The sequence below is a fragment of the Pseudorca crassidens genome, chromosome 11 (assembly GCF_039906515.1).
Source record: "Pseudorca crassidens isolate mPseCra1 chromosome 11, mPseCra1.hap1, whole genome shotgun sequence".
Taxonomy (NCBI): Eukaryota; Metazoa; Chordata; class Mammalia; order Artiodactyla; family Delphinidae; genus Pseudorca; species Pseudorca crassidens.
In genome coordinates this window covers 1,662,468-1,682,172 of record NC_090306.1, presented here as the reverse complement: position 1 = coordinate 1,682,172, position 19,705 = coordinate 1,662,468, and the positions used below count along the sequence as shown (strand labels likewise).

Here is a 19,705-nt window from a genome sequence, read left to right as displayed (position 1 = left end):
ACGTTGTCAGTGGTGGTGTCTTTAGCCTAAGACAGAGATTTTTAAAGGCAAAATTATATTTCTGGTTTGTTGTTTCAGATGACAAATAAAGCCTGTATTTTCCTATCTACTTCCTGGTTTCCTTGGGCGGGAGGGGACGCAGGAGCCAGCAGCCGGGATGGCGGCCCCTGCCCGCTGACCTCCCCAGATGGGCGCACGGAGTGTCCCCAGGCCCCTAAGGAGGACGGCAGCTCCCGCCCGAGGCCTGGCCTTGGGGCGCCCCTGGGAGGGCAGCGGGGGAGCGCGGAGCCCCGGGCCTGCTCCCAGCCCCGCTGCGAGCGAGGCTGCCCTGCGGTCAAGGGCAGACGGCCACGGGGTAGGAGGCGCGCCTTGGCCCTGGGGACCCTCCTGCTGCCTGCCGGGAGGGGCGGCTCCCCGAGAGCAGTTTAGGGGACTAGGTTTCACCAGCCTTGGAGGGGTGTCGCTGGGTTTGCAGGACGAGCCCCGTTTAATATCCTGTGCTTTTGAGGCTGACGTACAGACGACCCCTCCTCAGGGCTCAGCAGATGCAGGATCAGAACTCGGGACCGGAGGGCGGGGGCGGGGCCGGAGGGCTGGGGCGGGGCCGGAGGGCTGGGGCGGGGCCGGGGGGGGGTAGTGAGCGACGGCAAGGCCTCCGGCTGTCTGCCCACCTGCGGCCCGCGTGGCCCACCTCGCCTGACTGGCCGGGCCTGGGCTACACGCGTCACAGTCTTCAGACCAAGACGGGATTCTCTTCTAGCCAGGAGCCCTCCCTTCGGTGACACCCCAGCGAGCCAGGAGCCAACCCCCGGGAGAAGGGAACCAGCAGGTCCCTGTTCCAGGAGTTCGGCTGGACTCCTTCCTGGGTGGGGGTAAGTGGGGAGATGTGCCCTCCTGTGGCCCTGACCGGTACAGCAGAGCTGGGAGAGCAGGCCCCATGGGGGCAGGGGACCGCCTGCACAGCCTGCACAGGTGTGGGTAACGCGCAGACGCACTGTTCTGAGAGCGCCCCGCCGTCTGAAGGCTGGGCCGTGCGCACGCAGGCGGAACTCCAAGGAGAGGAGCCATCAGGCAGCTCCAGACAGCAGGCCCTCCGCACAAAGGCTGCTGGGCTGGGGAAGCACACTTGCAGGTTACGGTACCACCATGACACTCGGCAGTATTTCCCAAGTGGGGCCTGGAGGGCACAGAGACTTGAAAGTGGATCCTGATCAGAACAGTAGATTCCTAGAAATTTTGCATGAACCTTAGTCTAACCTTGCTTAGACTAAGGTTAAGCGACGCCTCCTCATTCACCTGCCTGGCCCTTGGCTGTCCCCCAGCTGCCCTTCCTCCTTCTCCCCAGCCCAGGGCACAAACATCGAACGTGCAGCCTGTGCGTCACAGAACACGCGAGGAAAGGAACTGCCGGCACCGCACACACAGGCTAGCTGGTCCGGGTCAGGGAGGCTGAGCCACAGGCTAGGAAGAGGAAATTACAAAAGGAGGCTGAAAAGAATAATTGAAGCATAAAGGTCTCCAGTGCCTCCTCCCTGTCCTATCACATCCGTGCCCCCCGAGCTGCAGAGCGATCGTCTGCAGTGAGTTAAACCAGAAGCACCCGGACACGGTTTCCATGGCAACCCCTCCTGGCTCTAATGCAGCGCCGAGTTAAAAATGATGTCAAGTAATTGGAGAGTGCAGGGGAGCAGCCAGCAGGCTGACCCCGCGTGCCTTCTGCTTGCTGGGCTTTCGGGTGTGCGGGAGCTGAGAAGCCCACGTCATGGACGGAGCAGGGGCTACGGGACAGTCTTTAGGGTCTGGGATTAGCAGGCCAGGCGAAGGACAGAAAGGCGGCTGGGAAGGCGCGGGTCCCTCCAAAGTGCCCGGCGGCGCAGCCTCAGGACCCCTGTGACACACGTGTTTCCAAATGAGGCTCTGAGTGACCAGAACAAGCCCTTCCCTCCCTCCCTCCTCATCGCAGCGTGGACGGCCGTGCCCTTGCTGGGGCGGGCGGACGAAGGGGCAGCCTGCCTGCTGGGCCGCTCCTCCCTGCCCTTTGCCCTGCACTCAGCCTGGGGGAGAAGACACGAGGGGCCTGCTCGCCTGCCCCTGGCAGCTGTGGGGTCCCCCACAATGCAGGCGCCCGACCCCAGTGCCCAGGACGGCTGAGAGCTGTGAGGACCTCACAGCTTCTCAGAACACGGTGGGGTCTGAGACACGGAGACCGAGGGCAGGATCCTCAGGGCTCTCAGACGAGTGGGCAGGGGTGCCTAGGCCCTTCTTAGGCCCCAAAAAGCTGCAAAGCCGGGGCAGCTCGTGAGGCTGCCCGGGTACTCTCATGGCTTCTGTGGCCAATTGCAACAAAGGGTCATGATCCTGGGCCTTCAAGAGAGGCAGTCTGAGCTTAAATTCTAGTCATTGACTATTAGCTGTGGGACTTCGGGCAAATAACATGTCTGGGCCTCAGTTTCCTCATCTGTAAAATGGAGCCAAACCAGGTCACCGCCCCCCCCGGGCTGGATGAGAACATGCACGGGAGCACAGGACTCACGTACGGGCTCGGACTTTAGGGTCTGAGTCCCAAGCCCACTCCTCCCCTGAGTGGGCAGTGGAGGCGGAAGCGACACAAAGAGGGTGGGAAGGAGGTCTGGGCAGGCTCTGTCCTGTGTGACCTTGAGCAGATCTCTCAACCTGTCTGGGCTTCAGTTTACTGCATGAATTCTGTTAGATCTAAGGCCTCACAGCTGTATAAACAAAATGGCTCAGGAAGACTCCACCTCCCCTCAGCCCCACATTTCATCTGGGAAAACACAGACCGTGGCCTCGCGAACCACGCGCGGGGCCGCCTCCGTCACTGGGCCTCGTTCTCGACTCGGACTCACAACTGCCCGGCCTCAAAGCCCAGGGGCAGCTCCTACCTGCAGCGATGGCTGTCCTGTTGTCCATGGTCACGGCTACAGCTGTGCTCACGGTCACCACCATCGGCTTGTCTGTATTTTCTGGGGGGAAAATTGTCCAGTCACTTTCTCTGCACCTGAGGAGGAGCCGGGGTGGCGGCGCGGGCTGGAAAGCCCAGTAAACAGCAGGCTAGGACGTTCCCTGAGCGAGCGAGGGGCTGCCAGGGAGGCTGCCTGCTACCACCACCTCGGGTCTTTGCGGAGCGCCTCGTACTTGCCTCCTATGTGCCGGGTGCCGCCCACCTCTCCATGCAGCTCCGAAGCTGCCAGGTCAGTGTGTGGCCCCTGCCCGCCTGGACAGCGCCGCACTGTCAGGTCCCTGACGCTGCAGGTCTGCTCTGTCTCAGGGCCGCAAAGCTGTCTGCATGCAGCTGCCCCACTGGAGCTCGGGGACCCCGCGGGGACCCACCCAGGAGACTCGCGTGGCATCGAGGGGCCCTTGCGAGCAGGGCACGGGCTGCGCTCCCGGACGCAGTGCTGGCTGACCCTGCGCTGTCCTTCATCAGTTACATGAGTCAAGGTGACAACGACAGCCCCTTCGGGAAGCCAGACGCCAGGGCTGCGATGGGCACAGAGGCTGGCTGGCATCTGACACGTGCGAGGTGCCCCGTGAATCCTGGTGGCCTGCGTGCCACTGCCCGGAGGGTCGCTGCACGTCCGGGACACAGCCAGGCTCCGGGACCTCTCAGGAGAGCCAGGCCTCCAGGCGCAGAATTCAGGTGGCAGCCTCAGCTCTGCACCAGCACAGAGCTTTCCGGCTCTGAGAGGCGCGGACGAGTACGTGCCCGCGGCTTTTGGGCTCTACAGCCCTGGGAAAGGCACTCTTGCCTACGGATCAAGTGTGTCACTAAAAACCCCGAGAAAGGGGCACAGTTCTGCCACGTGCTCGCTTGTTAGAATGTCTTTACATCAAACGTTGCTTGAAACCAACAGGTCGTGAGACTCTTGACAGTGTCAGTCGTAGCGAAACTTAAATCCACCACTGGTTTCTCGTATCTGCCCTCTTGTCAGGATTACCCATCCCACCTCGCCGGAACCAAGTATCTCACAGAAATCAGAAATTACTCTGATTCTAGGAACTGACACGATGTAAGGTCGTCCTTGGCTCTAGGAATTGGCCATGACAAGGACACAAGAGACCAGAACAGCCGCAGAAGCTGGCTTCCCCGCCTTGCTTCTAGAAATGTCTGGACGATCCTGATGGGGTGACCCCCGCACCGTTCCCGGCCGCAAGCTGCTTTCGGGACAGACCCGTTGTGTGTGCTCCACGGGCTCGGAGGAAACACCCAGGCGAAGGTGTGGGGCGCTAATGACGCGGTCTCTGGGGATAGCAGGGATCTCAGGGCCTGGGTCACCAGGCACCGGGTGAGTGAGCCAGCTACCAGGTGGTAGGGGGGCAGGCCCAGGCCTGGCCCAGGAAGCAGGGCTGTGGGTGGGGGCACCAGGCCTGAGCTGCTGGGGCTGCGCTGGGACTCTGCTCTGTGCTGGCAGGTTTCTCAGCGCCGACTGCAAAAGGCAGCTCCGTGTGGGCAGAGCTCGCCCACCGGGCCCAGGCGGAGGGCTGCAGTCAGCCTGGGTGGGCGGGGCCCTCCCCTCACCCTGCAGCCGCCCCTCCACCTCCTCAGGGGTACCCCCCATTAAAATTGTCGGTTTCTCCCTTTGGGGGAGGATGGGAGCGTGCAGGGCCCCTTGCCCGGTGGTCCCCAGCCGGCCCTCGTCATCTCGCTCTCTGTTCCCGCCCACCACCCTCCTGCCCCTGTGCCAGAGAGCTCCCCGGCAGCCAGCTCATCCTGGTGACACTGGCAGGAGGGAGCCCGTCACCGTGGGGGCGGGCAGGGCCTCACCCCAGACCCCCCGGGACCCCGTGGGGCCCTCCTGTTCCGGGGGGCGCCGAAAGGGGGAGCTGCCTCTGTGGCTGTGGTGCCAGTGCGGGAAGGGGCCCCTCCGCGGGTGTGCCCTGGAGTCCCAGCGCCTTACACACAGTGAAGTGCGGAGAGACCCCCGGTGTGCCCCCCGCTGTGTGGTCCGGGCGAGTCAGGCGCCCTCTGAACCTCAGACTCTCCTTGTGTAAGAAGAGGGCGTGCACACCGCATGAGCGGGGCGGGGAAAAGCGTTCTGTAAAGCACGTCAGTGACACGCCGGGCGGAGGATGCCGAGGAAGGGCATCTAGAGGGCAGGTGCTGCCTGCAGCCGCGGGCGGGGCCCCGGGGCCTGGGCCTCCCCAGCCGGCAGCTCAGCTCGGGGAGGTTCCCGTCGGGCGGCGTGAGGGTGGTTTTGGTGGCGGCGGTGGCAGGAGGCTATTGGCGGGCGGGCGGGCGGCCTGGAGGGAGGACAAGGCTTCATCCCAAGTCGGCTCCCGGCCGCCCTCTTCCTCACGTCTCCACTCCTCAGCCCCAACCTCGGCTCGCTCAGCCAGGACGCCGAGGATAGTTGCGGGCCCCCTCACCCCACGGCGCTGAGGCCAGGACCCCCAGACGTGACCCGTGGACCCTCTCTGGGCCGTGGTCACTTCAAGTGCGGATTGAGAGGGTGAGGCTTTGCAGCCCCAGGGTCCTTTCTGTCCTAAACACTGTGCGGCTTTCTGGGCGCTCTGTTAAAGCCACTTACCGTTTCCCGTTCGGGTTATTTCCCAGAGTGGGGGCCGGGCTGGGAGCTGGGGGCTCCAGCTCTGAGCCCCCCTGGCCCTTGGACTGGCAGGCCTGTGCTGGCTGGGTGCCTGAGGCCCAATCCGCCATCATCTCTCGCCCTGCAGCCCCCAGAGGCCTGGCGGCCGGGAGGCGCCCCGTTATTACCAGGAGCTGCCGGGGAGCAGGCCGGGGCTCAGCCGCCCCCCTGGGATATAGTCTGTTCCAGGCAGTACAGCGGCCCCCCACGGAATAAAGTCTGCTCCTTTCACGCTTTGAGCAGCTCTCAGAAACACTCAGATGTCTGGAGATACACGACTCCCCAGAGACCCATTGTCCCCACGTCCTCCTATGCGGAATCTGGGCTAGAATCCAGCTCCTCCTGACTTTCGGGTCAAACCCCTTTCCTCTGTTACAGTTGAACTTGTGAACCGCGTCGTTGATTGCCGGCCAGGGAATGAAACGATCCACCCAGGGTGCAGGTGGAGGCCAGCGGGGTGAGGGGACGCCGAGGTCTGGACGTTCGGTCCTGTATCTCGTGGCGGTCTCCCACCCCAAGCGCGGTGGGAGGAGGGATGCCCTGGGCCCCGCCCTGGAGCTTGGGGTGTAGATTACCTGGTCCCTCTGCCGAGTAGAGGTTGAAGACCATGCTGCCCGGAGGCTGCTCGGCGGCCTGGCGGTACCACAGAGGGAAGTGGTCCAGGGTGAAGATGCTGGCCTCGTCCGCCGGCGTCAGGAACCTCCTGCAGCGAGAAGGGCCTGTCACCTCCCCCGGACCCGGGAGCACGGTCTTCCCCATCTCCTCGCTCCTACGAGGTCATCGTGGCTGGGCCAGGGGGGCGACTCCCCTCTGACTTGGTGGGGTTGCAGAAGGAAAGATTAGCCCCTGAATGGGTGTTGCCCCGGAGGATGCTCCCCAGTCATTCTTGCCTTTTCCGGAATCAAATGCTGGTGCAGCTGAGGGCACATCGTAGGAAGGGTGGAGGGCCTGTGTGCTGAGAGAGCCTTTCCACCTCTCTGTGCACTCCTTGCCTGCAGGGTTCATTTATTTGGGGTACAGCCTAATTCCTCTTTGTCAAGCTGATTAGCATGTCTGCAGGAGGGAACTGTATAGTCATAGAGGGTCATAAATTCCCCCCAAATGGTTACTGCAACAGCTCCTGCCGCAGGCAGTGGAGTCTCCTTTTGGGGGGCAGCTCAGTCTCCTTTTGGGGGGCAGCTCTACCTTGCTAATTACGGTTTTGCACTGCTGGGCTCAGCCCGCTGACAGAAGGGGGTGTTGGCCCAGGGCAGACTGGGAGGGAAGCAGGGAGAATCTGGTAGGGATTAAAAGAGTGACTGTGTAACCTGCAGGTGGATAACTGAGGTTTGATTCTGGGCATGCTTGGCTCGGGGCTCTCAGAAGCCCACCTGCCTGGCTGCACCGTCCTGGGCTGCACTGACGCCAGGGGCCAGGCAAGGGGAGCCCCCTGGAGGTGTGCAGTGCACGCGCGGCCGTTCGTGGGGCTGGTTCGTGACTCAGGAGGGTCTGTCTGTACCGACTTCCCTCCTCCGTTCTTGGAAGCCTTTTGGAGAGGGTGCAGGGGTGTCCGAGACCCTCCCCTCACACTGCCCGGTGTGGTCCCCGGTCCAACCGGGGCCACAGGAAGATGTGGACGTGCGTTTTTTCTACTGGGGGAGGAAGTTTAAGGGGATGAGGGTGGTGAGCTTGGGGAGGAAAGTTCCCAGGTGGCTCGAGGCCTTCGGGCGAGTCTGCAGTTCTCCCACTGGATCTGGTCCACCTGGATCACCTGTTGTGTCTCTAACCGGCGGAGGAAGGGCTGGCCAGGCAGGATGCTTCCTGGGTTTCCACCTCTCAGGGAGGGAGTGGGGAGGGGGAGGGCCACCTAATGCCTCTTCCTAGAAGCGTCTGCTTCCTGGAAATGGCGGGTCAGTCTTGGAGTCCGTGAGGAAGACCCCCCGATGGCGTCCTCCTGGGGCCATGGGTGGGCGGGAGGCAAGGACACTGGGGTCAGGTCTGCGCAGGAGACCTCTTGGCTGTCCCCCCAAGGTGGCCGCCGGCCCCCCACCTTGAGTCTCGTGGTCTGCAGAGTGGCAGGTGGCTTCGCTCCCCTAACCACAGCATGCTCCCCCGGGCACCCCCTTTGCTGCAGTGCCGGGTGGGACGCCCTGGTGGGCGGGTCCCGGGTGGCTTTGCTGGGGGCGGGGCTTCTCAGCCTCAGCACCGCCGACGTTTTGGGCCCGGGAAACGGCTGGGGGCCGTCCAGTGCGCTGCGGGCCGTGCAGCGGCGTCCCTGGCCTCTACCCACTGGACGCCAGTAGCAACCCCCTGCCCTCCCCCAGCTGTGACGTCCAGAACTGTCTCCAGGGTAGGGGGCAGAATCAGCCCCATCTGAGAATTTCGGGCTTGGGGGAGGGGAAAGTTGTCGACAAAGGACGGGCACGGCCGGAAGATTCAGCCCATTGCTCAGAGATCTGTCCCGGCGGGAAGACCGCATCTGGTTCCCCTCTTGGGAGTGAATGGGGATGAGCCCAGGATGGGACCAAGCCTGGCTGGAAGGGGTGCTTCTCCGGCTGTCCCAGTCTGTAAACCCGAACCCTTCCTCCCCCCGTACTCTTGGAGTCCGGCACAGGTCTGCCCACAAACCACAGGGGCACCCCAGGGACCCCGCTCCCTGGCCTCCGGCAGGACTCACTTGTCAGAGACCTTTTCGGAGCCCACGAACAGGCTGCTTCTGAGGAGGCCGGCCCGGGTGCCCAGGAAGGCCATGTCCACCACATGCTCGGACTCACTGCGGGCAGACAGAGCAGAAGTCATCACCATGTGCCCGGGGAGGAGGGATGGGCGTACTGGGAGGACCTGCAGGCCTCTCCCGGTGCCGGGCCTTCTGACTGGGGTGGGTGGGGGCAGGTGGGTCAGTCTCTCGAGGGGATGCTGCTGGCCGTCTGCTGTGAGCATCCCTGGGCTGCACCTGCCCTCATTCGTGGGTCCCCTGGGCCTCTGCCCCTCTGCGTGCATGCAGCTTTGCGGGAAGTTAGCTCTGGAAGACGGAAGGAACCCAGGAAGAGAGATTTTGTCCCGGGACCTAAGGAAAGTAACTCCTTGTGACCAGCACACACTTAGTACCCCACCATGTGAAGCCCTTTGCAAACGTTTGCCTTATTCCTGAGATGGGGAAGGAGAAGACTGTCCACATCCACAAAGAGGAGTCTGGGCAGAGCTCACGCCTTTGCCAACAAGACTTGGGAGAGCCCGCAGGCTGGAGGGCGCTGTTCCTTCTCTCACGGTCCCGGAGCGGCCCTGTGGGGACAATGCCCCACCTGGGAGAGTCACCTTTTTTGAAATGTCAACCTTACTGACGTGTAACGGACATAAAACTGTAAGATAGTTGAAGCGTACATTATGGTGATTTGATATAGGTACACATTGTGAGAGGATTCCCTCCATCGTGGGTGCGTGTGTGTGCGCACGGCGCGTGCATGTGAACATTTAAGTTCTACTCCCTTAGCTAATCTCAGTTACACAATCCAGTGTTCCAACTAGAATCACCAGCCTCAGGCCTTATTCATTTTACAGCTGGAAGGCCGTGCCCTTCACCAGCCTCTCCCCATGCACGTATCCCACCGCCAGCCCCCGGCAACCGTTTTTCTACTCCATGTTTCTATGATTACACTTTTTTTTTAGATCTCACATATAAGTGATACAGTGCAGTATTCATCGTTTTCTGTCTGACTTATTTCACTTAACATAATGCCCTCTAGGTTCATCCATGTTGTTGCCAATGGCAGGAATTTCCTCTTTTTAAAGGCTGAGTAATATTCCATTGAATATACACACCACACCTTCTTTATCCATTCATCCATCAGTGGACACTTGGGTTGTTTCTGTGTCTTGGCTACTGTGAATAAGGCTGCAGTGAACAGGAGGGTGCAGATACCTCTTCAATAGTCTGCTTTTGTTTTCTTTGGATAAACACCCAGAAGTGGGATTGCTGGGTCCTGTGATAGTTCTATTTTTAATTTCTTGAGGAACCTCCATACTGTTTTCCATAGTGTCAAAATCAGTTTACATTCCCACCAACAGTGCACAAGTGTTCCCCTTTCTCCACATCCTTGCCAACACTTGTCATTGCTTGTCTTTTTGATAATAGTCATTCCAACAGGTATAAGGTGACATCTCACTGTTTTTTGTTTTTTTTTTAATTTATTTTTGGCTGTGTTGGGTCTTCGTTGCTGTGCACGGGGTTTCTCTAGTTGTGGCGAACAGGGGCTGCTCTTTGTTGCAGTGCACGGGCTACTCTTCGTTGCAGTGCACGGGCTTCTCTTGCTGCGGAGCACGGGCTCTAGGCGCGCGGGCTTCAGTAGTTGTGGCTTGCGGGCTCTAGAGCGCAGGCTCAGTAGTTGTGGTGCACAGGCTTAGCTGCTCAGCGGCATGTGGAATCTTCCCAGACCAGGGCTCAAACATGTGTCCCCTGCATTGGCAGGCGGATTCTTAACCACTGTGCCATCAGGGAAGCCCCCTCGGTTTCTTCTTTATTCTATTTATACTTGACTAAAGAAAAACTTCTCCTCAACATCTGTTTATCCTGAGGCATAATTTGTAAGAAGAGGCAGGATAAAGAATCGTGTCTCTGTTTCTTCACCAGTTGGTACAAGTATGAATAGGTTTCCTAACATCTTCCAAAGGTGACCAAGAAGGTTTTTCCTTCAGTATTACTCTGAGCGCAGGATTTTAGCATGTTTACTGTGCTCTTACCTACTGCTGTTGTTACGGTGATGCTGGTCTGACTGCCTCTCGTCTGGCCGGCGAGAGCCCCTTCAGTGCGGCTCTGACGTCCTGTTGGCAAAACCTCCTTCGTCTTTGATGACTTGCCCCTGGGATGACAAGGTGCCCCCAGCTCATTCTGTCCACCCCTGGCCCCTGACCTGGAATCAGACACTTCTCCAGGGATCACTGACTCATTTTAGTGAGAACATCTTAAAGTAGATATTGGAAGTCCACAAGCTGGGTCTGGGGTGCTCACTGAGGTTGGTCCTTTCAGTGGACGAGGATCCCCTCTTTGTTTCCTTCAGGGAAAATACATGAGTTCATCGATATTTCCAACTTGTATTTAGGGTCCCATCTAAACTTCTCTGATTTAAAAAATTTGCACCTCTTTTCTCGTTTGTTGAAAATCTTGTTCCTAATGACATTAACAATACTATGTGCTCTGTCTATCCATGTAGTTTGAGAAGAACAGTTTTTAAGATTTTGTTTAGTGTTTACAGTTCTGTTTCCAAGTCCCTTGAGAGAAGCCCCCGACGTGTGGTCCTCGCACGAGCCTGCTACACAGCCAGGTTCACTTGTTTCATTTGCTTTCAGATTTTTAGAGCTTATTTCTTAAAAGTTAATTTTGTTTTATAATGATATAAACATTTACATGGTTCCAAAGTCAAACGCAAAATAAGGCATATTCAGAAGTCTGTTTCTGTCTCCATCCCTCTGTTCCTTCACTCTTCCTACAAGTAACCCTTTTTGTTTACTAGTTTATTTTTCCATTAAAATATGTAGATATATATGCACATACATATATATGTTTATAGACGTGTAAGTAACAATGAAGATATATTTGCATTTTCTCTTTTAGATAAACAGCAGGGTATTATTATACACAATGTTCTCCATTGCTGAGACCTTCCGTGGCAATATACATAGTTCTCAGTTTTCAAGGCTACATAGTATTCCATTAGGTGGAGCCACCAGGGTTTATTTAACTAGGCTCCTACTAATGGACATTTAGGTTATTTCCAATCTTTTGCTGTTACGAACAGCGCACGTGTATGTCTTTGGGATGCATTCCCAGGAGCAGGATCGTTGGCCAGAGTGTACATGCATATGTCACTTTGGTAGATACTGTCAGATTCCCCTCCACAGGCTTTGAAACATTTTGCATTCCCACCAACAGCGCACAAGAATGTCTGATTCCCCACAGTCTCGTGACAATGCCCGTCAGCAAACGTAAATGGTTGTCAGTCTAAATGACAAGTACAACCTCAGTCCACCTTCCACTTGCAAAATCCTTTTATTATGAGCTGGATTGAGCACTGTTTCATACAACTGAGGACGAGCTGCACGAAGTCTCTGAACCGCCTCTTGGTCGTTTTCCCCGTAAGTCGTTGGTCGTTCACTTCTCTATTGTTGAAGTTCTCTACCACACATATGTAATATAGGGACAGTCACTCTTTCTTTGTTTTTTTAAGTTGCCAACATTTTTGCAGTGTGTCATTTCTCTTTTCACCTTGCTCATGGTTTTTTTTTTTTTTTTTTTTTGCCAAATAAACATTTTATGTTCTTAAATTTATCAGCCATTCCCTTATGGCTTCTGAATTCTGAGCCATTGCTGGGAAAGCTTTCCCCACTCCTCGATTGTACAGCAACAGGCGCATGGTTTATTCTAGCGCTTATATGGTTTCATTTTCTACATTTAAATCTCTGCGTCATTTGGACTTTATCCAGGTCTACGGTGTGAGGAAAGAATACAGCGTTATTGCTCTGCAGATGGCCCTCAAACCGGTTAGTATTACACAGTCCATCTTTCCCTCCCTGGTCTGACACGAGGCCCTTGTCATACACTAAATTTCCACGTGCATTTAGATGAATTTGTGGATTTTCTTTTCCATTCCCTTGGTCTGCCTGTCTGTTCCTGTGTCAAAACCACACTTTATAAGTTGCAGAGGTTCTGTAGCGTTTTACTGTTTTGTGGGACCAGCCTTCCTTCGTTGCCTTTCTTTTTCAGCGTTTTCCTGGCAATTCTTGCCTGTTCTTCCGAATGAACTTCATTCTGCCTGTGTTTTCTTCTAGCAGTTTTATGATTTCAGGTCTTACACTGAAGTCTTTAATCCATTTAGGCTGATTTTTCTGTATGGTGAGAGACAGTGGTCTAGTTTCTTTCCTTTCTTTTTTTTTTTTTTTGCATATGGCTGTCCAGTTTTCCTGACACCATTTGTTAGAGAGACTGTCCTTTCTCCAGTGTACATTCCTGGCTCCTTTGTCAAACAGTACTTGTCCGCATACGTGTGGGTTTATTTCTCCGCTCTCAGTTCTGTTCCATTGATCTATGTCTCTGTTTTTCTGCCAGTACCATGCTGTTTTGATGACCCCAGGTCATCTCTCCTGAGCCATTCTTTCCCTGGTCAAGAATATGTGTTCCTCAATGTTTCCCAACATTAAAAAATCAGCTAATTTCTGAACTTGGAAAGATAAAGATTGTGTCTTCTCTCCAAACCTGGTGAGCCAGCCCCCACTAGAAGGCAGGGCAGCACAGGGGCCAAGAGTCCGGGCCCTGGAAACAGGCTGCCTGGTTCTGACTCCAGCGCGGCCACTTCTGAGGCAGGTGACCTTGGGCAAATTACTTACCTCCTTCTGCCTTGGCTTCCTCATCTGTAAAGTGGGGATAATGGTAGGACCTATACGGTAGGGTCCTCGTGAGGATCAAAAGGCTTAATGTACACTAAGCACTTGGAACAGTGCCTGGCCCTCTGTATTCTTCATTCTTCAGTTTTATTTAATTTTGAATAGATAATACAGTCACATGGCTCAAATTGGTATCAAAAAGTTATATATTGGGCTTCCCTGGTGGCGCAGTGGTTGAGAGTCCGCCTGCCGATGCGGGGGATGCGGGTTCGTGCCCCGGTCCGGGAAGATCCCACGTGCCGCGGAGCGGCTGGGCCCGTGAGTCATGGCCGCTGAGCCTGCGCGTCTGGAGCCTGTGCTCCGCAACGGGAGAGGCCACAGCAGTGAGAGGCCAAGTTATATAGTGAAAAGTGTCCCTCCATCCCTGTTTCAGTTACCCATTCTTCTGACCAGAAGCAACCAGTGAGAACTGTTTCCTATATAGCCTTCCATAGATATTTTATACATACACACCCCCTATATTATGTTTTTCCCCCTTTGATAGAAATGGTAGCGTACCACCAGGCACTGTTCTGCATCTTGCTTTTTAAACAGGTGTTTGTTCCTATAAGATTCTGTCGGTGTTTTCATGAGGACAGCACTAGGAGAGGTCTGACGTCGTCCTGATGTCGAAGTTGACTCTTACTGTTCAGGAACAGGTGTGGCCCCTGCATCCTTTGCCTCATTAGTACCTTACACCCTCCTGGCACTCACATGCACACACACGCTCACACACTCACGTCCATTCATCTCTTCTTTCTACCTTCCTGCTAAACACCAGAGCCCCAGGTGACGAAGAGCAGAGGGGGAGAGGAAACCCACGGGGCTTGGACTCACCTTCCCTGCTGGAAACGAGGCCCCCGTCGGCTTGAACCGCTCTCTCCGGGCCCTTCGGCTAATGGGCTCTCACAGCCGGAGCCAGCCCCAAGGGAGGGGTTCTGGGAACTGGGCCTGGGGCGTGGGCTGGGTGTTCCCTGGGAGGGGAGGGGGCAGCAGCAGGGGCCTCGAGGAAGCTTTGTCAAGTCCCTGCTGTCCCGGGGCTGTCCCTCCCACACCTTCCCACCCTCCTCTCAGGACAAAGGACACAGCAGGAGGCCCTGCCTCAGCTCAGGGGCCCCAGGGGCGGGACCCTCAGCCCCACGGACGTACTCGGAGGTGTTGAGGGACAGTGCCGTCCAGTGCGCCTCCATGGGGGCCGTCACCACCGCGTCAAACAGCAGCTCCTGCAATAGTTCCTCGTCGCCTGGGGCAAAATACGGAGACCACCCTCTTACTCCCCCGTGGTCAGGAGCTCAGCTCAGCCCCACCCAGGGGCCCTGAACTTCAGGCGCGAGACGTGCTTCGAGCTGGAGGAGGGCAGCTCAGGGGGCCAGGAGGCCGCGTCCTCAGCCTCCACCGTGTGGGCAGAACCAAGGGGCTGCCAGGCCTTCCCAGCTCTTGGGCTCCATGCAATCAGGAGGCCCACCCGCCGGCCGCCCTCCCCTCCCCTCCCTCTCGCCACTGGGCTCCGTGGTGCCCACGCCTCCCCGAGCGCCTAAACCTGCCCCGGGGCCTGTGCACACGTGGTCCAGATGCTCCCGCCCCCTGCTTGCGAGGACGGCCCTTTCTTCCCCCTCCGCCCCTCTAACACGATTCTTACGTTCACTGTGGTGAAATCCACCCGGCACACACCCGCCCGACAGCGTGCGGTCTGGGCATTTACACCTGCTCGGAGACGGGCGGCCCTCACCTCCACAGCACAGCGTTCCCCCGACCCCCCAAGAGATCCACTCGGTGGCTCCTTTCTGTCCTCAGCTGCAGTGACGCCTCCTGACGAGGGGCCCCCCGGCCACGGTTAGAGCAGCCCCCTCTCCCCCAGGGCACCTGCTCACGGCTTTACACCCCCTGCCGCTTCCCGGTTACCTGTCTCCTCCCCTAGAGCACAGGCCCCGTGAGCACAAGGGCCTGGCCTCTGGGTCACAGGCAGCTTCACTGCCCCTCTGCCCCCCAGGCCCGGCGCAGACGTGTGGGTGGAATGAATGAATGAATGAGGCCTTGTCAGGCGGACACGGGAAGCGGGGTCTTCTCCCCAGCGGGAGGCTGATGGGAGAGGATGACCCGTGCCTCCTTCCAAAGAGGAAGAAAAGGGACCATGCGGAGGGTGGCCCTGTGACTCCCCAGCTGCGTTAGTGCAGGGACGTGGGGTCACCTGGGAACCCGGCTTAGGAAACACTCAACAGACACGGCGTCCAGGAGGCGAGGACTTGAGGGGGCAGACATCAGCTACTGGCTGGGGGTGGGGACGGACCTGATGGGCAGGCCAGCATCCTTCACTGTGGGAGCCTTAACAGTGCCTGGGCGACAGACGCTTAAAGAGACCCCGCTCCCTGCCGTGGGGACACACCTGTGCCCCTGCAGGTCCCAGAGCTCTCAGTCACCGGCGTGGCCCCAGTGAGGCTGGCTCTGTCCTCTCCTTTGGGGACTCCCTGTTCTCCCTAAGCCATCGTGAGGTCTGCAGATGGGGCCCCTCTTCCCAGCCCAGTGTCCCCACGGAGTCCTGAGCTTCGGGGCCGGAGAGTCACTCACACTCCAGGGCTGGGTCCCGCCCGGTCAGGAAGCGGACCACGGCCTCCAGCTGGCTGAGCCTGCGGTGCTCGGGGTCGATGTCCGTGACGCAGTAGATCCTGGAACCCACGGAGCCCGTTACCCAGAGCCCACACCCTGCCCTGTTCCCCCTGCCCCGAGCCCCCGTCCTCACCAGTCGCTGGCCAGGCTCAGGTCCGGGTGAAGCAGGTCGTGCAGGCCTGAAAGCAAAGTCCACGCTCACCCACTGCCCAGAGTTTGTGTACCGAGTGCTCTAGAAACAGCATCGGGGAAGGGCTGGGCCGTGTCCTGCCTCGTTCCCGGGCAGAGCGGAATCTCAGCCCACAGGACGGCTGGGCCAGCACAGGTCCCGCCGTTGTCACTGTCACGTTGCTTCTGAAACGCTTTCCTTCCCACTGCCTCCTGGACCTGCCCGATGGGATCGCCCTCAAGGAGACATCGGCTTCCCTGGCTTCACTGTACCGAACCGAGCCGCGGGGCCCTGCATGTCTGTGGCGGCGTGCTCAGCACGTGTTTGTTGACCGACTGAATGGACGAATGCCCTCCTGTGCACCCACTGGTACTCAATTAAGATCTGTTAATTGAAGGAAAGGATGATGGCATGCCAAGGGCCTCTGTGGAGTCACTGAACATGGTGCTGGACAAACACACACAGGCGGACAGCTCAGGGGCGACGGCCTTCCCCACCGGAAGCCCATGGATGCCTGGTGGGTCTCACCACAGCGAGGGTAAGGGATGTACCCTCTGTCCTGCAGTGGTGACATCTGGGCACGTCTGGGAAGAGGAAGAGGAAGGAAGAAGGAGGCCCAGGGAGTTTGGTTTCTGGGGGGACAGTGGGAGACAGGGAAGGTCAGTGTCCTGGCGTCATGGACACGAGCCGTGACAGGAGCCTGGGGGAGGCTCCTCCTGGGACAGCTCCCGGCAAAGTGACCGCAGATGCGTCTGGGTGGGCTGGGGTCAGAGGGTGGGGCAGCACAGCCCAGGGCAGACCCTGAAGCTTCGGGCGAGGAGAGATGAAAAGGGGCCACAGGTCATGGAAGGCCTTTAGCAGCGGCACTGTCCAGTTTGGATTTATAGAAAACCCTCTGGAGAAGGTCAGAGAAAGGAAGACCTGCGGGTGCGGTTTCCAGGAGAGAGTGGGAGTGAGCAGGATGGAGGGGAAAGACGGGGGGATGAGATGATCCAAGGGTCGGAAATGGAAGAACAGACAGAACGTGAGGTTCAAGGGCTGTGGCCGCGTCGTCCGAGGACCTCCTGACATGTCCCAGGGCCCGCGTGGGTTTTGTTCTCCCAGGGCGCCCAGGCAGCTGCAAGTCCAGGGCGGGTGGGGGTGGAGGGTCTCTCTCCCGTCCTCCTGCAACACGCCTCCCCCCATCCCCCTGCAACACGCCTCCCCCCATCCCCATTCACATCCCACAGGCTCCTGTAATGGGTGGAATTATGTCCCCCAAAGATGTGTGAAGTGTCAACCCCAGTCTCTGTGAACGTGACCTTATCCGGAAATAGGATCGTGGCAGATGTAACCAAGTTAAGATGAGGTCGCTGGGCTTCCCTGGTGGCGCAGTGGTTGAGAGTCCGCCTGCCGATGCAGGGGACACGGGTTCCTGCCCCGGTCCGGGAAGATCCCACATGCTGTGGAGCGGCTGGGCCCGTGAGCCATAGCCGCTGAGCCTGCGCGTCCGGAGCCTGTGCTCCGCAACGGGAGAGGCCACAACAGTGAGAGGCCCGCGTACCGCAAAAAAAAAAAAAAAAAAAAAAGATGAGGTCGCTGATAAGAAGGGAAAATTGAGACTCACGAGGGGAGAAGCTGTGTGATGACCAAGGCAGAGTCGGGAGAGTGGCAGCCACAAGCCCAGGGCCAGTGGGAGCCGGGAGGGGCAGGAGGGACACTGCCCTGGAGGCGCTGGGTGGAGCGGGGCTCCCAGAACAGAGAAGCTGGCCAGTTTTGGGGGCAGCCCCAGCAAACGGCTACGGATCCGCCCACTCGCCCTCCCAGGCCTCTTCTTTCCCTCTGAGTGGTCTGACAGGTAAACCCCGCCCTGTCCAGCAAGGCCGCCCAGAGTCTGACCACCTGTCTGGCAGGTCTTAGACTCCGCGGGTTGTGGCGACTGTCCAGCAGACCCTGTGGGCCCTGGAACCGGGGATGCCAGGCCCCTCTAGCCACGTAGCCCTGCCCGCAGAGCCCCTGCCTGGATGGCCCTGCCCCGTGTTCCCGGAGAAGCCAGTTTTCCTCCGAACTGTCCGCCAGTCCTGGGCGCCGGCCAACCCACCTTCTTCCACAGACGTGTTCCCCAGGAGGACGTATTCGCCGTGGCCGCGGGAGAGCACCACTCCCAAACTGTTGGCAGAGTGAAGGACGCCGGCTCACCACCAGCTGGTGCCCACGGCCCAGCCCAGCCTCGTCCTCTGAGCCTCCGAGCCTCCCACACCCACGACAGGGCGCACAGCCAGCCCCCGCCCGCCCTGGCCCTCGGCGTCCCCTCCAAAACACAGGCAGCACTTCTGTTTTGTCATCAGCCTTTTTCCTGGGAAGGACGCTGGACACGACAGGACAAAGGCCCCCTCCACTCTCATTTTGTCAGATTCACCCTGGACCTGTCGGGGCCCCCAGGGACGGGGAGGGGTCTCTGTGTCCCACGCGTCCCGCAGTCGGGAGGCCCCTCCTGCCTGGAGAATCCCACCATGCCTTCGTCAGGAAAAGCATCGTTTCTGAACCTTGGCTGGATACCTGAACCACTTGGGTCGGGGGGTTTTACAGGGTACGAGCGCCCGGGCCCACCCCAGGAATGCCAAGTAAGGTAAGAAGGAGGACCTGGACGCTGGCGATGTTACAAGGACCCACAGGTGCTCCAGGAGCAGTCAGGGCTGGGAACCACCCTTCACTGAGAAATGGGTAATTCAGAGAGAAGCCCCATTTGTTCCCTAAACTGTATGATACTAGAGTGAATATTTATGTGGTGGGAGGGAACCTGAGAGCTCTTCAAATCCCATTTTTCATCTTACAATTGCTTATGATTGCGTTGCTTAAAATCTCTAGGTCGATCATGTCATTTAATCCACCCAGTTCCGCCCAAAGGCAGCTGTAATTACCCCTACTTTACAGAGGTGGAACCTAAAGCACAGAGGCTGAGAAACTTGACTAAGGTCACAGCCTGTGCGTGGTGGCTCCAGGCCCTGCGCACCGGGCTGCACTGCGCACCGGGCTGCCCTGCATACCGGGCTGCCCTGCGCACCGGGCTGCACTGCACACCGGGCTGCCCTGCGCACCGGGCTGCCCTGCACACCGGGCTGCACTGCACACCGGGCTGCCCTGCGCACCGTGCTGCCCTGCGCACCGGGCTGCCCTGCGCACCGGGCTGCACTGCACACCGGGCTGCACTGCACACCGGGCTGCCCTGCACACCGGGCTGCCCTGCACACCGGGCTGCCCTGCGCACCGGGCTGCCCTGCACACCGGGCTGCACTGCACACCGGGCTGCCCTGCGCACCGTGCTGCCCTGCGCACCGGGCTGCCCTGCGCACCGGGCTGCACTGCGCACCGGGCTGCACTGCGCACCGGGCTGCCCTGCGCACCGGGCTGCACTGCGCACCGGGCTGCACTGCGCACCGGGCTGTACTGGCACAGCAGGTGCAGACCTCAGAATGCAGACCTGAGTCTTCTTCTGTTACCACAAAATTGCCAACTACCTAGAAGTAAATCCACCTCCAGACCTGAAAGTCCCACCTGAGCTGTCGGCTTTCATGTTGCACCCATCCCTCCCCTGCAGACAAGACCCGGCCCCTCACCTGAAAGGCGTGTCACTGATGTCCGTGAAGAAGTAGTCGTTGGTCAGGAAAAGAACTCGCTTCTGAAAGAGGCACCAGGAAAGGTGCTTGCTGGGGAGGGAGCGCCAACCGTCCCTCCCCTCCCTCCCCTCCCGCCTCCCTTTCCTCCCCTCCCTCCCTCCCATCCCCCTCCCTCCCCCACCCCCATCCCCCTCCCTCCCCCACCCCCTCCCTCCCTCCCATCTCCCTCCTTCCCTCCCTCCCACCCCTCCCTCCCTCCCATGCCCCTCCTTCCTGACCACCCCCTCCCTCCCCCACCCCCTCCCTCCCTCCCTCCCACCCCTCCCACCCCCTCCCTCCCT

At 58.8% G+C, this 19,705-nt stretch overlaps 1 protein-coding gene across 1 annotated transcript in view; it reads right to left on the bottom strand.

Annotated features, from left to right (window-relative positions):
• Window positions 1-19,705, bottom strand: part of CACNA2D4 (calcium voltage-gated channel auxiliary subunit alpha2delta 4) — a 91,356-nt gene that overhangs the window by 28,854 nt on the left and 42,797 nt on the right. The window contains exons 25-32 of the mRNA XM_067698599.1: window positions 19,365-19,426; window positions 17,849-17,916; window positions 15,733-15,778; window positions 15,561-15,658; window positions 14,145-14,238; window positions 8,260-8,355; window positions 6,179-6,306; window positions 2,901-2,981 (exon numbers count right to left, since the gene is read on the bottom strand). Of these exons, the coding sequence (XP_067554700.1) occupies window positions 2,901-2,981; window positions 6,179-6,306; window positions 8,260-8,355; window positions 14,145-14,238; window positions 15,561-15,658; window positions 15,733-15,778; window positions 17,849-17,916; window positions 19,365-19,426 (673 nt within the window). The remainder of the gene's footprint in view (window positions 1-2,900; window positions 2,982-6,178; window positions 6,307-8,259; window positions 8,356-14,144; window positions 14,239-15,560; window positions 15,659-15,732; window positions 15,779-17,848; window positions 17,917-19,364; window positions 19,427-19,705) is intronic.